The sequence below is a fragment of the Ornithodoros turicata genome, chromosome 5 (genome assembly GCF_037126465.1).
Source record: "Ornithodoros turicata isolate Travis chromosome 5, ASM3712646v1, whole genome shotgun sequence".
Lineage (NCBI taxonomy): Eukaryota > Metazoa > Arthropoda > Arachnida > Ixodida > Argasidae > Ornithodoros > Ornithodoros turicata.
This window is the reverse complement of record NC_088205.1, coordinates 72554407-72572768: the sequence shown is the minus strand read 5'-3', so window position 1 is coordinate 72572768 and position 18362 is coordinate 72554407. Positions and strand designations below refer to the sequence as shown.

At 42.0% G+C, this 18362-nt stretch overlaps 1 protein-coding gene across 2 annotated transcripts in view; it reads left to right on the top strand.

Annotated features, from left to right (window-relative positions):
* The first annotated feature begins 31 nt into the window (after positions 1–31).
* The window catches only part of LOC135394727 (transmembrane protein 131-like), a 36477-nt gene continuing 18146 nt past the window's right edge, over positions 32–18362 (top strand). The window contains exons 1-10 of one of the 2 annotated variants that reach the window (XM_064625622.1): positions 32–340; positions 5225–5289; positions 7638–7669; positions 7951–8034; positions 8136–8259; positions 12408–12521; positions 13751–13873; positions 15094–15174; positions 15372–15519; positions 16941–17059. In XM_064625622.1, coding sequence (XP_064481692.1) covers positions 220–340; positions 5225–5289; positions 7638–7669; positions 7951–8034; positions 8136–8259; positions 12408–12521; positions 13751–13873; positions 15094–15174; positions 15372–15519; positions 16941–17059 — 1011 coding nt within the window. In that variant the 5' untranslated portion in view covers positions 32–219. The remainder of the gene's footprint in view (positions 341–5224; positions 5290–7637; positions 7670–7950; positions 8035–8135; positions 8260–12407; positions 12522–13750; positions 13874–15093; positions 15175–15371; positions 15520–16940; positions 17060–18362) is intronic. The other variant, XM_064625620.1, reaches the window with a different exon arrangement.

Sequence of the window (18362 nt, the reverse complement as noted above, 5' to 3'; positions counted from 1 at the left end):
ATGCGATCTTTGGGATTCTATCTTTCCCATGCGTTGAAAGAGTACTTTATCAGTGTCGCACTTGGCGAGATTTCCAGCTGAGCCGTAGCATCAGCGCAGGCCGGCGCGCTCTTCGCTGTTGTTACCGTTGTTACCACAGGGGACGAGAGTGACATTACTCGTTCAGTTATTACGCTGCGGTGCCGCAAGGTGGCCAATGGTTTTGTTGCAGAATGTAGGATGGCGCGAGTGAATGTTATACGAAGTTGTGGAAACATGAAGCTTTACAAATTCCTACTGTTTTTTAACGTTCTGGACATTGTATACAAGGTCGTTCAAAGCGTGGACGGACAAGCTCAAGGTGAGAGTCAACGTATCTGGCCGCAGCGGACGCGGAAGCAGTTTCTTTCCCTCTAGACCTTGAGCAGGAACTAAGCCTTCTTGCTGCTTTTACAGCTGTCTTTCTAACAAATGACCGGGTTTAACGTTCTCTAGTTTTAGCGGATCACGAACCTTTCTGACACGCAGCAAAGGGATAGAAGTTGACGTGCAGTGCGTTTTCATACAGCAGAAACAGTGAACCAAGGATGCACACATTTTGACACGGTCCAGTGTACCGTAGAGTTGCAAACGAAACTACACAATCTCACTTTAAGACTCACGTGTTCCGATTTGTACATGTTATGCACTATATAAATTACGTTGGTAACTTCGGAGGTAGAATGACGTTTGCGAGAGAGTCACGTATTTGGGCACGTAAAAGGGGGAACGCAGTTTGTTTGGGTGTGCGCGGTACAATCCGCTATGTTTATTTCGTGCTGGCGCGCGCTCTTGGCATGTTGTGGTCCGTGTCTGCCAGTAACGTCTTCACAACTTGTGCCTTTCTGTCTGGCTCGCTCCGGGGATGTTATAAAAGACTCTAATCTGAAAGGGAAGCGGTTTGATGTTACAGTCCCCTGCACATCAGATAACCTTGACAACCTCGTGTTGCAATGCGACACCCACGTGGTTAGAGCCCTCCGGGTTTTTATCGTTCGCGAAATGAGATCGTTAGTTCCAAATAGGTTCATTTTAAGGCCAACCGCCTTTTCCGCATCCACTTGCTTGGCACTCGGAAAGCAACGTCAATGAAGGAAGCATGTGCATATGCTTGCTTTGTTTGCGTGCTGTAACATGTGCTTGAACGTGATCTTGAACCATATTGAATGTTTCAGAACCTGACGCAGATTCCTTGATTTTACCATGTTAAGCCAAAGCGGTATAAATATATAGTTCTTGGGACTTCTTAAGATGAGTTGTATTAAGGTGTATTATTGATAGCCTTAATAATAGCACAATACAAAAAGCAACACTGAAGCTTCCTTAGTTTAATATATACTAATATACTAGTACTATACTAATATACTAGTACTATACTAATATACTAGTACTATACTAATATACTAGTACTATACTAATATACTAATACTAGTACTAATACTATATACTAGTATATATTAAACTAAGGAAGCTTCAGTGTTGCTTTTTGTATTGTGCTATTATTAAGGCTATCAATAATACACCTTAATACAACTCATCTTAAGAAGTCCCAAGAACTAAATATTTATACCGCTTTGGCTTACATGGTAAAATCAAGGAATCTGCGTCAGGAATATACTAGTATATATTAAACTAAGGAAGCTTCAGTGTTGCTTTTTGTATTGTGCTACATTTCTTATCGGACTTGACTTTCCCTGTTTCACCGAGATTCTGCTATTAGCCTTAATAATAATAAGATAAAAAGCTTTCAAAATGAGGCGTTATTTGACGATCTTATAGTTTATTTCTGTAACGTGAGAGTGCTTACGAAGTACCTGGCACATGTATTTCCACACTTATTAAAAAAATATTTTGGCATTATACATTAGTGATATTCATACACCCTTTAGAAGGTTAAAGTCACTGTGCAATGCACAAATGGTCTTTAATGTTTTTATGAGCATTTGGTTATGACATGACATGATTTGCGGTCTAGTAATTTGGAACACACAAGAGCGCAACATTCCATGAGCCTGTGTTGATAACCCTTGCAGTAATAAAACACTGCATGCAATAGGCTACAGATAGGGTAACAGTTATAGATAAGACAGTGACAGGCGACGTGAGACGTGTCATAATTTGGGGTATGGCGACAGAATGAGAATTTTTTTTCCTTTTCACGTTACATTTTTTTGATGGGTCAACCATATGTCGTGTTGTATGGCAACACGGCAGGGGACAACCTTCCTGTAGCTAAAAATGGTCCAAAGGCCGGGGATTGACATGTTACTTGATGTACGTTTTACACACTGGCGTACGACAGCAAAACAGTGACATGAAATGACAATTCAGCGTTCATGCGAGCCCCATCGTAAGAAGTAACATTATAACAATTTTACTCGTCGGCTACATTGTTTTGCTGTTGTACGCTGGTGCGTAAAATATTCATCAAGTAACCTTCCTGCAGTATAAATGTGGAGTTCAACAATAGCTAGTTCAATAGCTACAGCACACAACAATAGCATTTCAATGAGCTAAGATACTTAGGGCAGTGCCTCTGGTCACCTTCTCATACTGACCTACTGCAGTTGTGTGGGAGGAACAGAAAAACTTCGAGCCACAGAAAGTTATGTGGAAATACCATTGGGCATGCAATAGTATAATTGGAAAAACTACAGCTAATTAGACATTTTTACCAGATTTCTTCAGGAAATAAACTGTAAGACGTTCTTCAGTACTGTCTCCTGTTTTGCGTTGAAAATTTTTTTTCTTCCATTTGGGTTTTCAGGGTTTTCTTTCTGCTTTGGTGCATATGATGTTGTTGTTCGTTAACGTGATGGCTCGCTTTATGACCAACATCTGCGGGAACAGCCGTGGTCACATTAATGAGGTTAGACTGCACCTGTTTGTGGTGTTTGTGTTAGGATGATTGCTTTCCATGACTCAAGTCTGAATCCCAGCACCGGCTGTGCTATCCTAGGTTTTCCTTCCAGCAGACTTCCCAGACAAATGTCGGCACAGTTCGCCCCTGAAGTCGGCCCAAAATGCATGCTAGCCCCCTGTCACCCACTCCTCCTTGCTGTCCTCTCTCCATCTATCCACGTCTGCACAACGGCCGTAGCCGCAGTTGCTTCGTGGCGCTAACAACATGGCATCAGTAGTTCATCCAGAATTGCAAGCATTGGGGGGAGGGGGGGGGGGCGATCATTGCGGCTTTGTTGTCGAGAAAAAAATTTTGGGTGGGGGGGGGGGGGGGCGAGTTCAGATAAATCATTGCACGGGATTTTAAAAAATCCTAGAGGCTTCCTAGTGTACCACTGCAAATGAACTAGACTTTTGAGCATGATAGGATCTGTACACACCAGCTGTTCTTTTTTTTTTTTCAGGAACACTAATAAACACCTCTCACACCTTGATCAGTTTAGAATAGTTTAGAATGCTGCGTGAAGAAATCAGTTGTCGTCTGCGTAATGATAGCGAACATGTCTTAACTTATGGTTTAACTGGAGCTCTGTGAACGGAATAAAATGCACATTGGACTGTGTTTGCTACGTCTGTGCTTCAGCTATTGAGTGAGAAGGAGTTTGATAGAAGGACAATTCCCTCCATTGAGGGTGGGTCTCATATTCAGTGCAGGCTATTGGGTTCCCTGTGGGTTGTTAACCTCCCTGGGTCAGTTCGGTGTGGGCTTCCTGTTGTACACTGTCATGTATGATGCCTTTGTCCTGCCTGCAGTATGAGGTCTTTGTCTCTTGTATCAGGGTGTGTTACATTTATTATTACAAGGCGTGGGCTCCAGTTACTTGTCTGAAGTACTAGTCTTGACAGACTCATGAGTGTTAAAAAGTGGATTGAATTTGTTTGTTTCTCTCAGCGTATGACAGCACGCTTCCGCTCTACAGATTGAAGGAGAAAATGAATGATAGGAAAGAAAGAGAGGAAGTAGTGACTCACTGCCCATCCCCATCTCACGCAAGGTATCACAAGGGGAAGGGAGGGGGAAAAATTTCAAAAATAAGAATATAAAAACTCCACTGTCCAGCAGGGCCACAGCCGGCGGTATCTGTGCGAAAAAAAAAAGACAGTGCTCATTTTCCTCCTTCGTGTATTATGATCAATTATTGCTTTTTTTAAAATAAAAATATACATAATAAAAATAAAGCCTCCTATAAATTTGCATACATGACGGTTAAAATTGAAAAACTCTTGACATTTCGAATCCGTTCATATGTTTCTAGCTACGACTTCTTGTCCTGCTTGCTTTTGCTAACAGCTGTTAGGTAGATGGCCGTGAACTCGTACCGGTTCGGATTTGCATGTAGTGCTGCTGACTTCGTGGTGCCCTTTCTGTCCCAAAAATTGCTAGCCACGCTTTGTATTTGGTAATGACAATGCATCTCCAAATTTGATGGTCAAATTCAGCATGCTGGAGCGCACATACAATTTGGAATTGTTAACGTTGATGACTTTGAAACTTTTTTTGGTAGACCATGTCTAGGCATATGTTGGCAATATTTTTTTGTAAACTAAATTCTGCGTTTTCCTGTTGCACATCTTCTCAGCTGGTATTGCTTAGAACATAACCTGGGTTGCAGTTGCGGGGCTGCTATGAAATATACCTTTCCTTGCCAATGGATGCTGAAATACAAAATCAGAAACCGGGTTTAGCTGAACACTGCGAATATTTGGTGATGCTGCATAAAACTCAAGTGCGGAATAGAGAAAATTTCTATAAAGAAAGCTGGGCGTAATTGCATTTCTGCAGCCACACTTTTTTTTCTTTTTTCTTCTCACGACTATGCTCACGCAACCTTGTAATGATATATCAATTTCCAAAATTATGCAAACCTTCTGGAGCAAATTTGACAATTCTACAAAACTCTGGTCCTGTTGAGATTTGTCAAAAAAATACTCAAAGGTTTTCAGTCTCATTTGGCACCCTTGTCATGCACTAACTTTGAGCATTGTCTAACTCTGTCACCCGTTTAGCGAAGAAGACGTGAACCTCGTCTTACGTCTTCGTGTGCCTTGGGACGTAGCAAACAAAACGTGGTCTGCTGCGAGGCAGTCACTTCTCTCATGTCTGCAGAGCCAGGTGTTTTTTTGATGAGCGTTGGAAATCGTTTGGCTCGTTCTCTGGGCTAACTTAATGCAATACTGACAGATGTGCGCTTCAAACGGGGTTTGTCTCTAATTGCATTTATCCTTTATGTGTTGTCTCGTGCAGGGTTCATTCAGACAGAGGATGATATCAACCAGGTCGCAGATGGCGTTCTGGCGCAGATTTCCGAGGTGAGGCATGAGTCACCCAGTGCTGCAGTGCAGGTGGCTGGCGTTAAATTGGTATTTGGCAGCAACAGTGCAGTAATACTGCAAGGTCACTCCCGATCTAAACAATTAATTTCAGACCTATAAGGATGTTTTATAAACTATTTATGTTGTTCAGGCGAGCAGCCCAAAGAAGCTATGCTCTTTGTCACGAGTCTCTGTTAAGTTTTACTCTTAGATAAAAAGTAGATGACAAGCCCGCGAGATAAGGCAATAAGAATGACGGTTAGAAGCACTAATAATTTAATTACGAGACTTTCGCGCAGAAGTCTGCGCTTCTTCAGGTAACATAATACATGGTACAGCGAGACTTTATACATGTTCAACTCATGAAAAAAGAGAGAGGGAGAAAGTGGGCAAGGGTTATACAAAAACCTCAGATGGCTTAAAATGGGCAAAAAAGTTTGGGAAGCAGTATAACCTAGCAAAGCCAAATGGAATGTCCAAAGAAGTCCAAAGAACGTCTAGAGGTGTAGACTATTGCACAAAAGTCTCGTAATTAAATTTTTATGCTTCTAACCGCTTAATCGTCATTAATTTTTACTGTTAGTTTAGCTATGTTACATAACATTTCAGGGTGTCTACCAACCTGAAAAACCGGGAATTGTCAGTAAATTTTGATTCGACTGGGAAAAGTCAGGGGAATTATCGGTGAATTTGCCAAAAAGCAGCTGATGTCAGGGAGAATTTCAGACAAGTGCCATGATGATGCGGAGCGAATTGCAAGTGCGGATCAGTGGTTCAGCGGTGCCGCCGCAGCAACGTTGCTGCGAGTAGAAGTTCGCCAATGCGACAAGCTCGGAGGCAGAAAAGTAGGGCAACCTTTTAATACTCAATAAATGATCTGTTTGATGTGGGGTCTGGTATCAAAAGCGTGGCAGCAGGCACCAAGTTCCCTTTTGTTTTGATAAGGGAATTTGCTTGCAATAGTCAGTGAAAACCTGGAAATGTCAGGGAATTTGATGGCTGCGATTTGGTAGACACCCTGCAGTTATGTTGAACACGAGAGTAGAGGCAAGTGATCTGATGTAACGAACTTGTAGGCAACATGTGTCTTTAAGTACATAACAACGAAACTAAAATCGCAGGGTACAGCTTCGATACATCATACAGCATCATTTAAAACACAACGGTAATTGTAGGCAACACGGTCTTTGAGTTAGAGTAGAAAGAAAGGAAACATCCACGAAGGAAAGGGGGAGTCTCGTCCATTTGTGTGTCTTCTCTGTGTCTCCTCGTACCGTTACGTTTTATAATAATGATACAGTATGACGTATCAAAGCTGTACCCTGTGGTTTTAGTTTGTAGTACTGATTAACTGTTCCTGTTAACTATTCCTATTAACTGTTGCTGTTTGCAGAGCGCAAAATAAACTTTGGGAGGCAGCCACTGAACGAAATGAAACAAAATATAGAAGCCTTACGGTAACCTCCTTTGAGAATCCCTATTACAGCTCACACCATTAAAGTCTCTTCCATAAAATTAGCTTATTAGTTTTTGCACAGCAAAAGCTCTGAAGAATGCATATAAGAATTTTTTTGTCACTTCATCCCCTTGGTTACCGCCAAAGGATACTGTAAATTTGAGAACTCCCAAGTTTTGCAAACTTTCTCGGGAATGTGAAAGATGGGGGAAAAAATCGATGCTTCGACAACTATGCTGCATTTACAAGCTTTATTTTTGTAGTTTGTTGTACACGTAACTACTAAGTATCTGAACTACTTTGCAACACACACATATGCAATGCTGCTTTTATCAAATGTGGTGCAATTTACGAAATTTAGTGTCCACAAACGGTAAGCATAAAATGTCTTTTAGTCTAAGTAGTAGTCTGTAAATAGAGCCTGAAGTTTGAGGGTTTAACCTGGTTTTTCCCTGAATTTGCACCCCGAATTGAAGGTTGCCTCTTTAGGCCCGATTTTTACCCAGCAAATTCCCCTCACTGAGACGTCTGTAGGAATGCACACTAACTTGTTTGGCAGCAAAAGCAATTACATCACCGTTCGTACCAAACCAGCCCAGTTAGTTTGAGTAACTGAACCCGATTTCTCCCCGAATTTAGCATACTGGAAGTTTCTTCACCGGAATTCGCATGAATTTGGAGCACATGTTTATTTACCCGATTTTTGCATCCTGAATTTAGAAAAAAAATATTTCCCCAAAACTTCAGGCTATATCTATAAAACTGTAATCAGTGCACAATTATTACAGCATGAATTGTGATGTAACTGTGGATGGCAACATGGGTTAGCCACCACGAAATATTAACTGAATTAAAATATCAATGAAGCCACTTCGTTTACCTCTTACAGCACTCAGCAGTTAGCAGTTCATCGCCCATCAGGTAAGTTGAAAGAACGTTGAATACCATGTTGACATGATACTGTCGACATTGCAAAGACATGTTGCTTACCATACTGGTTACAAATTGCATCTCGTCACAGGCATATGTTGCACCAATATCAACAATTGTTGTGTTCTGATATTTTTTCCTTCGCTATTCATTGCTTCTGTGAGAGATTGCAGAATGTGTTTTTCTCCATGTAGGATGTGTAGTTCTATTGTTGTAGAATTGGTGTGTTATCTTTTGGAGTTGGTTGACTAAAACCCCATTTTTTGTATCAGTTTTTCAGATTTGGACGACAGTAACTTAAACATGTATGCTAGCCCCATATCATTTGAACCACCATTATTGGATTTTAGGGACCAGTAAGTAATTCCTTCCTTTGCTTGTGTGTTTACTGCTTTTATTGCAAAACACTATTATTAATTTCCTTTAATGTTGCACCAATGTTGCTGTTGTTGTGCAGGCCACTGAGCATACCCATAAGGCGCAAAGTTGTTGTGAAAAATTTGAGTCCAGAATCAAGTATTGAGATGCTTTCAATTAGTGGGAGTACAGTGCACTTTCACTGTTCATTTTTTCAAGAAAAGGTTAGTTCATCTCTGTTTCTTCTTTCAATTCAAGTCATACTCTGTGCAACCAAAGATGAAACACAGCTGTATAAGTTTTCTTGCCGAGCTTGCCTGCATGAACGCAACCAGCAAACATTGCAGATTCCCATTTCACGTTACATGTTTTCGAATGCAGCGTCTTTGTCTTCAACACGTTGCTGTGGCGTAACATTACCACAGGTAGTTGGCCAATGATCACACATGCAGAGATATAGCAGATAAGACCACAGACAGCAGACATGGACATAGCAGCACATAGTAGTAGGTAATGATGACAGGTGCAGAGATCCAAATTATCAGCATATCTTTTCAAGGTAAAGATTGTATCTAATGTCAGTTCATTAGGGAGGTGTAGTCGTGGACACATGAAGAAAAAGTTGTGAAGGAATCCACTGGATGTAGTGTAACTTTGTTAGAATCTTGCACGTTAAGGTTGAGATCGAAATCATATGCAGCGCCTGCCTTGAGTGAATGTGGGCTTAATGGGTATGGTATGTGATGCTGCTGGGTCTTCTTCTCCAAGACATGGGCATATGTCAGTGAGCTCCTTGTCATCGTTTCTGCCAAGAGACAGTTCGTGTGTCAGACAAGTAGTTTTTGTAATACGTTAGGTAAAACACCCTGTACATGTGCCCCCATCAACAAATGTTATATTAGACAGTGTGCTAAAGTACATTTTAGGAACCTGCTCATAATGCACTTTGATAGTGCATTTCATGTCTGAATTGCTAGTCCATAATTATGAACGCACTGCACTTCCAGGGACTGAAACCAAAACCGAACCGAAAACCGCTTGGAACCGAATTTTTTTTGGGGGGAATCGTAACCAGTACATGACCAGAAATTGGGTTCACCCATGAACCGAAACAGTAACCGGAATCAAAAAAAGTTCCGGTTACTGGTTTGGAACACACGGTTCACATGTAGAAGCACTCTGGCAAGCGAAAAGTAATATGCCTGCAACTTCAGTGTTAGGGGTATGCATGCCGACATCGGCAGATTATCATGTAGACCAGGGGTTCTCAAACTGGGTTCCGCTGGTAATTACCGCGAGCGCGAGCTATAAGGAATGCGCGCTCTAGCACATTACAGTCTTGGCTAAATCCCCACTGGGGTTGTCCCAGACGTATTTATTTGTTTGTTTGGTGGAATAAAAGTAACTGTGTGCTCTGCTTATTAGTCTTGTGTGATCCCACCTGTGTTCTTTCAAACGTAGATCTGGCGAGCAGGATGGGAGTGGGGGTTTCTACATGGTGCCCGCAAATGTGCAGGGTTTCACAGGGTTTTCCTTTGTTGGGGGGAGGGGAACTTGAACATGGCCACTCGCCAAGTTTTGTTTTCGTCAGCATGGTCCTTGTCAAACTCATACCCAATAAGAGTGGCCCAATGCTACACTGAAGGTCGGCCATGAACGATGAACGAACTGTCAGGTTGATGCAGTTCAGGCTCACAGAGACACATATATCGGGGGATTTTAACAGAGAATGTTACGCTAGTTTTCATTACGTCACGGTCCAGCGTCACGCCATGCTTGGGCGTCACACGGAACGAAGATGGAAGAGAACTTCAGCACCCACATGTCTTCAAACAGTGGACCTCCAGGTTGTGAGCGGGGGATACTTTACACTCGGCAACTGCTGCAACGAAGATACAGCGGTGTATCATGCTACCGACAAAAGCTTGGATCATGCCGTATGATAAGCTAGACACATTCTTTGTTACCCGGCCTTTGTCAGCGTGATCGAGCTCGCTTAATTTTTAATGAGGAGAGCCCTAGTGTAAGACAGTGGGGAATTTTCCCAACCAATCTTCCAGTGATGCGTCGAATAAGACTCGCAGATCTGTCCTCTCCTCGGCACATAAAAAGTTAAAACGTAACAAGTATGTTATCTTATTTTTAGGAAAAATTCGTGACCATATTCGTGTTAAGTGCTGTATCCCCTGCACAATCGTCCCACTTCGCAGAGGAGAAATGCAGGGGCAAATCCCAATAGACGATTTCAGAAAATCCCAGTGCTCCTCGCGCACGCTTTGCATCCTGGGCGCTTACTGAGTGGGGAAACGAAGAATAATCCTTCACGTTTCGCTTTCGCTAACCTTGACATGTCGTGGACAATGGACCGGTAGGGGAGAAATCGAAATAGTTTGGAGGCTACCAGCGGCATGGCCGAGTGGACTAAGGCGTCCGCTCGTTGGTGGTAACCAAGGTCGTCCTGTAGACTGGGAGGTGGTGGGTTCGAATCCTACCGCCGACTGTGCTGTCTGAGGTTTTCCCTGGGTTTTCCGAAGACTTTCCAGACGAATGTCGGCACAGTTCCCCCTGAAGTCGGCCCAGGACGCATACTAATCCCCCTGTCCCCCACTCCTTCCTACTGTCCTCTCTCAGTCTGTCCACATCTGTACGCCGCTCATAGCCACAGTTGCTTTGTGGCGCTAACACGCAATCAAAAAAAAAAAAGTTTTGGAGGCTACCCGTTTCTTTCGTATTGGTAAGCTCCCACAGTTCAAATCGGCGGTAAGCACTCTGGGATTTTCCGAAGTCGTCTATTTATGATGGAACGATATCGCGGAGGCGGAATCACGAAGACGCTTACGGTGGCCTTTCGTGGCCTGTTACATTCTGGGAGCTCAGGCTCGCTTGAAGAAGGGGTAATCTCTTTTTCCAGGTAGCTTCCCCCGAATTTACCCACTCGGAGACGACAAACATTGAGGAAGGTGAGGAATCCGCCTCCTGAAGTCAGCCCCTCTGTGCCCTAGAAGTGCGTAGTTATAGCACACCACAGCTGTGTGTCACTCCTAAAATAACCTGCAAAATTCCTTCCGTCTTCACGACATGCACTTAGAGCCCTGCCCATGTCATGCGGTCGTGTATAGGCCGTGGACCCGTGTTCGCGGCAGGAACCGAAAATAAACCGGTTTTCTTATTTCGGTTACCGGTAACCGTTACCCAAAATGTGGGGAAAGCCTCCAACCGGAACCGAACCCCTCGCAGAGCTCGAGGGTTGAACTGTAACCGAACGGATATTTGTGTCGGTTTCAATCCTAGGGCGCTTCTGGACTGATTTTTTTTTGCACTCTGCCGCGTTTGGTACGTTCAAACTTTCTGTTGAAAGGAAAACTGTAAGAAATAGGATGGTGGAAAGCAGAGATGGGACAAACCCAGAATTATCGGAATCCGAATCCAAGGAAGGTTCTGCGAGTCCACAAGTCTTACGAATCGTTTCTTAAAAAAGAGTTTAAGAAGCCAGGGAGAAAAACACTTCTACTGAAAAGTGTTTCGAAGCAGAATTTTGATATCTATGTTTAATGAAAAACAAATTAAGTAATGCTACAGGTTTTCCCGGCAATTTTAATCCATGTGCCAGCTAGATTAATCCATGTGCCATGCAAACTTTATGGGGCATGGATTAATTGAGCTGGCACTTGGATTAAAATCGCCGGGAAAACCTGTAGTTCACTTACAGAAGAAAATCTACCCATCCTCTTAGACGTAATTTATTTAACATGTTGTTCATCGACTACAGGAAATACATAAACTCTTGAGTCTGAATTCTTTCCATGAAACGAAGAAACAATCAAAATCGAAACCACGTTACTTTTAAACTTGTAATGTCGAAACTTTATGCTGTGGTTTTGGCACTGCGGGGCCCGCCGGCCAATCAGGCTTTCGGCGTACTCCCAACACCCTCGCCGACATCCTCCAAACACTCTCCGACAAGCTCAACCAATTTAAAAGAAAGAAACAAAAAATGTGGTTGGGATTAGGAAGATTCGATTCGCCGTTTTAGGAACTGGGATTCGGATTCCCGAATCTTGAATCCCTGCCTAGGATTCGCGGATTCGGTTGGCTCATACCTAGTAGAAGGCAATCGCTGTAACTCCCAGATTTGTTTCATCTTTTGTTGAACTCAACACAGTTCTTAGTGCACTCCACTCACAAAATGTTGCCATTATTGAAGCAAGCGTCTCGGTTAAGGATCTGCCGACATTTCGAACGGAGGCCGTTTTTTTGCAGTGCTTGCCTGTTTGTTCAAAATATCAACGGCTCCAGACCTGAGGCTATTGCTTCATCCACATTCACTGGATCGCTGGATTTTCCATTATTCGATGGTTCCATTATGTTTCAGAGGATATCACCAGGTGCAAATACCTCATTTGACATTGTCTATCTGGGAAGGCAGCAGGGATTAGTGGAGAACATTTTATTTATTCATACTTCACTAGGTTCTTTTAAATATCAGGTAAGATACTTGCACCATTCTTGGGCTGTGTCTGTCTGTCAATCAATCTATGTCTGTGTATGGGTTAATGGAATGTTCCTACAATGGGAAGGGTCTTGTATGGGCTGTTCAATTCCAAGGTTAATTTTGAAATAAATTTTATTTGTAGGAATTGCAGACACAGAACTGCATAATCAGCGTGGTAATGAAGTGGTTTTATTAATTTTATATACATCTCTGTGCCAGCAGCTCTCGAGATGTCCCAGTGTATAGGCAGCTAGTCTAGGCTTATTTCCGATGGCGGCATAGAAATGTGTCCACCATGTGGTCACACTTGCAAAGGATATCAGTGTTACTAACAGTTTAGATAGGGGGTCTTCACCAAAAGTTTGAAGACTTTTGGCGACCTTTTTTAGCGACAACAGTAGTATTCGGTGGGGTGTGTGAATCCGAATATTTGATGTTGAATCTAATAAAGAATCCAATGAGAGAAAAAATGCAGAATACTGAATCGAATATTGAATATTCATGCACATTTTACAGTATATGCCTTTTGCACTAAAAGTCTCCCAAGTTGTAGCCCATGGCTTTAGCATAATTTTTCTGGCATTAACTATCAATAAGAGAGAGAGAGAGAGAGACCTGCAATTCTTCAGTGGGAAACCGCTACACTTTAATCTTACATGGCAGTGTTTTCTGCTTTTCTGGTTAGTCTGCACTGGCTGGAGTAATTATCTTTATTTCAGAATTTTATGTAAGGCAGTGGCTTGTTACAGAGATGAGGCTGCAATTCGTTTTTAACATCCACAGGTCACTTACGAAACAAAACAAACTGGCGTCCTGCCTCAGCTTTGTCATGAGTGTGCTTTAGCTTCCTTGCTGGAGTGTGTATGTCTTTCATGGGGAAGTTGTATTGCTTAAATTTTCAATGTAAGGGATGTCTTTAAGACACCATTTCTGCTGCTAGGCTGCAGATATTATTGAAGAGTCTTAGCTTTTGAAAGACCACCACATATTCTACACCACATTTCTTTGGTAAACGGAACTCCTAATAAATGGAACAGATTTTCATGGTCCCTTTAGGTTTCGTTTAGAGAGATTCCACTGTATCGAGAAACGGGAACTGAGCAAGGTTTTTGCCTTAAAGGGCAGCCAAATATTGCCACATGCTTTTCTATCTTGTGTTATGTGATGGCAGAAAAAGTGCATTTTGAAGAGCTTCCTTTTTTTCTTTTCTCACTTCATTCCAGGTATCAGCATTTGGAAGAGAGAATCCTTATAGGCTGAGGCCATTTATTGGTGCTCGTGTGCCTCTCAATGGAACATACACGCCGCTCATCTACATGCACAATCCTCACAGTTCAACTATTCAGGTGGGCTTTTCATACAAGTCACACGGCACCTATGTTGAGACTCTGTTCTAAAATTGTGTGAATGTTTTAAATTTTTTTTTTTTTTCAAATATCTAGGTGAATAATTACGTATTCGATTTGGATTTCGAGTCAAATATGACAATTTGTATTCAAATTACGAATCGCCTAGTATTCTTAAGACGCTATCGAATGCCATAATTGCTCTCGTAAATCACCTGAGGCATCCAACCGACTATTTGTTTTAGCTTCGCTTTCTATGCACCGTAACACATGTTTATTTCAATTATGTACCTATTGACTTCCTATTCACTTCGGCTTCAAAGTCACTACTCACACAGCCCTACCAATGTTTCTTGCATATTTGTTCTTCACTAGCTTCTGTTGTCTTCTTGTTCTTCTTTTTTAGTGTCCTGGAAATTTTTTTTGCACATAGCACCTCTATGTTATCCTGTGTGAAGTTGAGTGATGTCTGCCTGTACAAAACCTGTCAGCATATTGCAAACCATGTGAGGCAGATAAATTAGTGTAACCATTGCATGAAATGCACAGATCACTTTTTTTTTCTTTTTTTCCCGGTCACTAGTACAATGTGACTGTGGCCGATTTGTTGACTTGTGGTGTGCCACTTGTCACATGGCATACTGTGCTGTTAAAGTTTCAATCCCAACTTCATCCTTTAATAGAAATATGCAACTATGCTTCAGTCTTGTGTTTCTCCTACTATTCTTTGTCGGCCTGGCCCATTCGGTCATTTTATTGGTTATCCTTAGAGCCTGAAGTTTTAGGGTTTTACCCGATTCTTCCCCGAATTTGCACCCCGAATTGAAGGTTGCCTCTTTAGGGTGAAACTCGATTTTTACCCGGCTAATTGCCCTCACTGGGATGTCTGTGGGAATGCACTAACTTACTTGTTTGGCAGAAAAATGCAGTTACATCACCGTTTGTACCAAACCGCTACAGTTAGTTTGAATAACTGAGCCCGATTTCTCCTCGAATTTAGCGTACTGGAAGTTTTTTCACCCGAATTTGCACGAATTTAGTGCACACGTTTATTTACCCAATTTTTACCCCCCGAATGTAGGAAAAAATATTTCCCGAAAACTTCAAGCGCTAGTTATCCTCAAAGTGAAAGTTAATATAATATTTTTGACATGCTTTCGACTGATCCGGCAGCAGTGCTAATTGTACAAAGCATATGCTGAAAGTTGTTGTTTGCTCAGCTTACAGAGGTGTACACAAGTGGTGGCGACCTCCACCTGGAGGTCCCAGACGACGAAAACGAAGCAACCAAGGACCTGTGGGTACGTCGGTCTTTCGTAAGCCCTAGGAAATTGTGTGCGACTGTGGAAGAGGTCGTGAACTATTGTTTCTCATCACAACTATGTTTCCCATATGTTTCCATATGATGTTTCGAATATCAACTATGTTTCTCATCACAAATCCAATGCAGAGAGAGAGAGAGTATTGCAGTGAATGCATTGACGCGTCTAACATGCAGGAAATTCCGCCGTACGAGACAAAGGTTGTGATGAGGGCTAACTTTGTGTCGCGTACGGAGAAGAACCACACAGCGTACATCTGCATCAAGACGAACAGAACGACTGAGAACAGCCTCATTGTGCCAGTGGAGGTGGAGGTGGTTTCAAGTAAGTGTGGCCATGTGTTGGTGGCGCACCTTGAGCAGAGGAGTTCTCAGACAAAAACTGTGGAAGCTCTGGTATGTTCAGAGCCTTGTGTGTGTTGGGGTTAAAACCTCTCCCCCCTTTCCAAAAAAAAGAAAAAGTAAAGAAGAAAAGAGGTCGCCAGAGTGCAAATTCAGCCACCAGTACTGGCACTGGCGAACGCTAAGCACTGTGTATTCAGTACAGCTGCGTGGCATCTTGTGTACATCTTAAATGCGCAAAGCACTCTACCAAATCCCAGGCAGGCATATGTGAAGCCGTAGGCATAATGCCTAGAGTTCTGTGTCATGTTAAAACATTTGAAAGAATGTGGTTAGTGCTAAATCACAAATTGCTACCATAGCTGGTAGGGAGGCACACTTGGTTTTCTCATATTCAGAAACTTGCAAATTTAACTTTTTCCACAAGATTAATTTTGTTTTGTCTATCATGCTTCTCAAGAGTGGACTCCAAGCTAAAACTTGGTGTGATGTGTAACTGAGGCTGTGCAGAAAAACATTTCAGATTGTTTGGTATGCGACAGAGTCACCAAATAAGCTTTGCTTCAGAGTAGTGACACTGAGTTCCACGGGTGAGCAGGAGAGGCAAGGAGAGCCCATTTTGCTTCAGTGCTACGCTAGAGTCACCTAACGGCGCTCACTTTGTCATGCTTCGAGCACGCTCCAAAATGTTGCTCCTGTTACGAGCAGCTCACCAAGGTGGAGATACCTTGACAGTCTTGACCTCACCTTGACCTCCTGAGGACACACTCCTTGACAATACATAGATAGAGCCTGAAGTTTTCGGGATATATTTTTTTTCTAAATCCGGGAGGTAAAAATGGTTGAAACAAACATGCGCTCTAAATTCATGCGAATTCGGGTGGAAAACCTTCCCATATGCTAAATTCGGGGAGAAATCTGTCTCAGCTACTCAAACTAACTGTACTGGTTTGGTACAAACTGTGATGTAACTGCATTTGCTCTCAAACAAGTTAGTGTTTGTTCCTACAGACGTCTGAGTGAGGGCAATTTGCCGGGTAAAAATCGGGTTTCGCCCTAAGAAGGCAACCTTCAATTCGGGGAAGAATCAGGTTAAACCCTAAAACTTAAGGCTGTATACATAGATAACACATACAGCACACTTGCTTCCCTAACTCATGGCCTCCACGGTGAGCATTGTTATGTTAGTAGTGTCTGCTCCTCAGCTGCAGCTGGAGTGGAGCAGAAAGAAAATGTCTTCCCCATGCTCGCCTGTCGAACTGAGTGTCGCTACTCTGAAGTGAAGCTTATTTAGTGATTCTGACATGTAGCGACTTGATCCTTTTGTCAGAACAGATGTCATTGTGTAGATGCCATAGCATTGCACCTAACTTCTGTGTGATGGTCTGGGAAATGGTTTTGCAGTTCCCGGGATTTACTCACCAACAGAGGTGCTTGAGTTTGGAGTGGTGCACAGCGAAGAAGAGCCCAAAACTCTGCCAATCAGTTTGCTTAATTCCGGGCCAAAGCATATACACATTGTGGTATGTCTTACGTAGCATTGCATTAATACCCTTTCTTCTTCAACGCCACACCTGTAGTTCTTGAGCAAAAGAAAGTGCATAGCTGCATGCAAGATTGTGGAATATGTGTTGAGATCCTTACTATTACAGCCTGACAAGCACTACTGTGCTTCTAAAGTTCACTTCTAAAGTACCGTATTTGCTTGAATGCAAGACGACCCCCCAAAAAATTATCACAAAAATAGGGAGAAAAAATGACAAAAATTGCCACCTAACATGCTTTATTAAGAACACTCAACTTTTTTGTGTGTCGAAATCACTGCTGTTCTCCTTGCGTGACAGTTGTTTCGCTACATAAAGCCCCAATTATTATTATCTCCTTACGTACGTCCGACCCAACTGCAACATTTCAACATATATATATATATATATATATATATATATATATATAGAAGTTCAAAAAAAGACGCGGAAACAGATTTTAGGGAAGTTAAAAACACTAGTTTATTACATGGGGAGACGTTAAAAAGTAAAATGGGCAAGGGGTCGACGTTTCGACAGTGGCACTGTCTTCGTCAGGACAAAAGATGCGTAGCTGATTACACATTTCTTAAATAGGTTTGCTACATGACGTCATAAAGAGGCACGTCATAAAGAGGAACGTCTCCCCATGTAATAAACTAGTGTTTTTAACTTCCCTAAAATCTGTTTCCGCGTCTTTTTTTGAACTTCTGTAAAACTTCGTGGCCGTTTGATAATCCTTTTACCTCACCCTATATATATATATATATATATATATATATAAAGAGGGGGGAAAAAGCCATTAAAAAAAATAGGTAAATGATGCTAGACGTGTTTGAAATTCAAACTTACAGTTAAGATGGCTTCTATGGCTGCACGTAGAGGAACAGATACTCATTGAACGATGCGACAGCACCAGACTGGTGCTGTCGCATCGTTCAATGAGTATATATATATATATAAATAAAAATAAAATATATAAGAAATCGATTCAAATACTGATAAATTATCAGTAATATATACTGATAGTTTATCAGTATTGGAATCTATTTTATCTTTTTTTTTTTTTTTCAATGTTGATATTTATCGATATAGAAAATATCGAAATTTTTACCTCACTATAAACCGCTCTTTATTTGGCAGCTAAAGACACAGAATTTAATTCCTGAGTCCAGGGTGCTGATACACAAACACTACAAACAAACTTATTTATGAATTCCATGGCCCCGTCTGTCCCAAGCAGTTGGGAGGGATGTGTAACTTGACACAGTCTATGGGCACTCCTTAGTCGATGGGGAGGAAA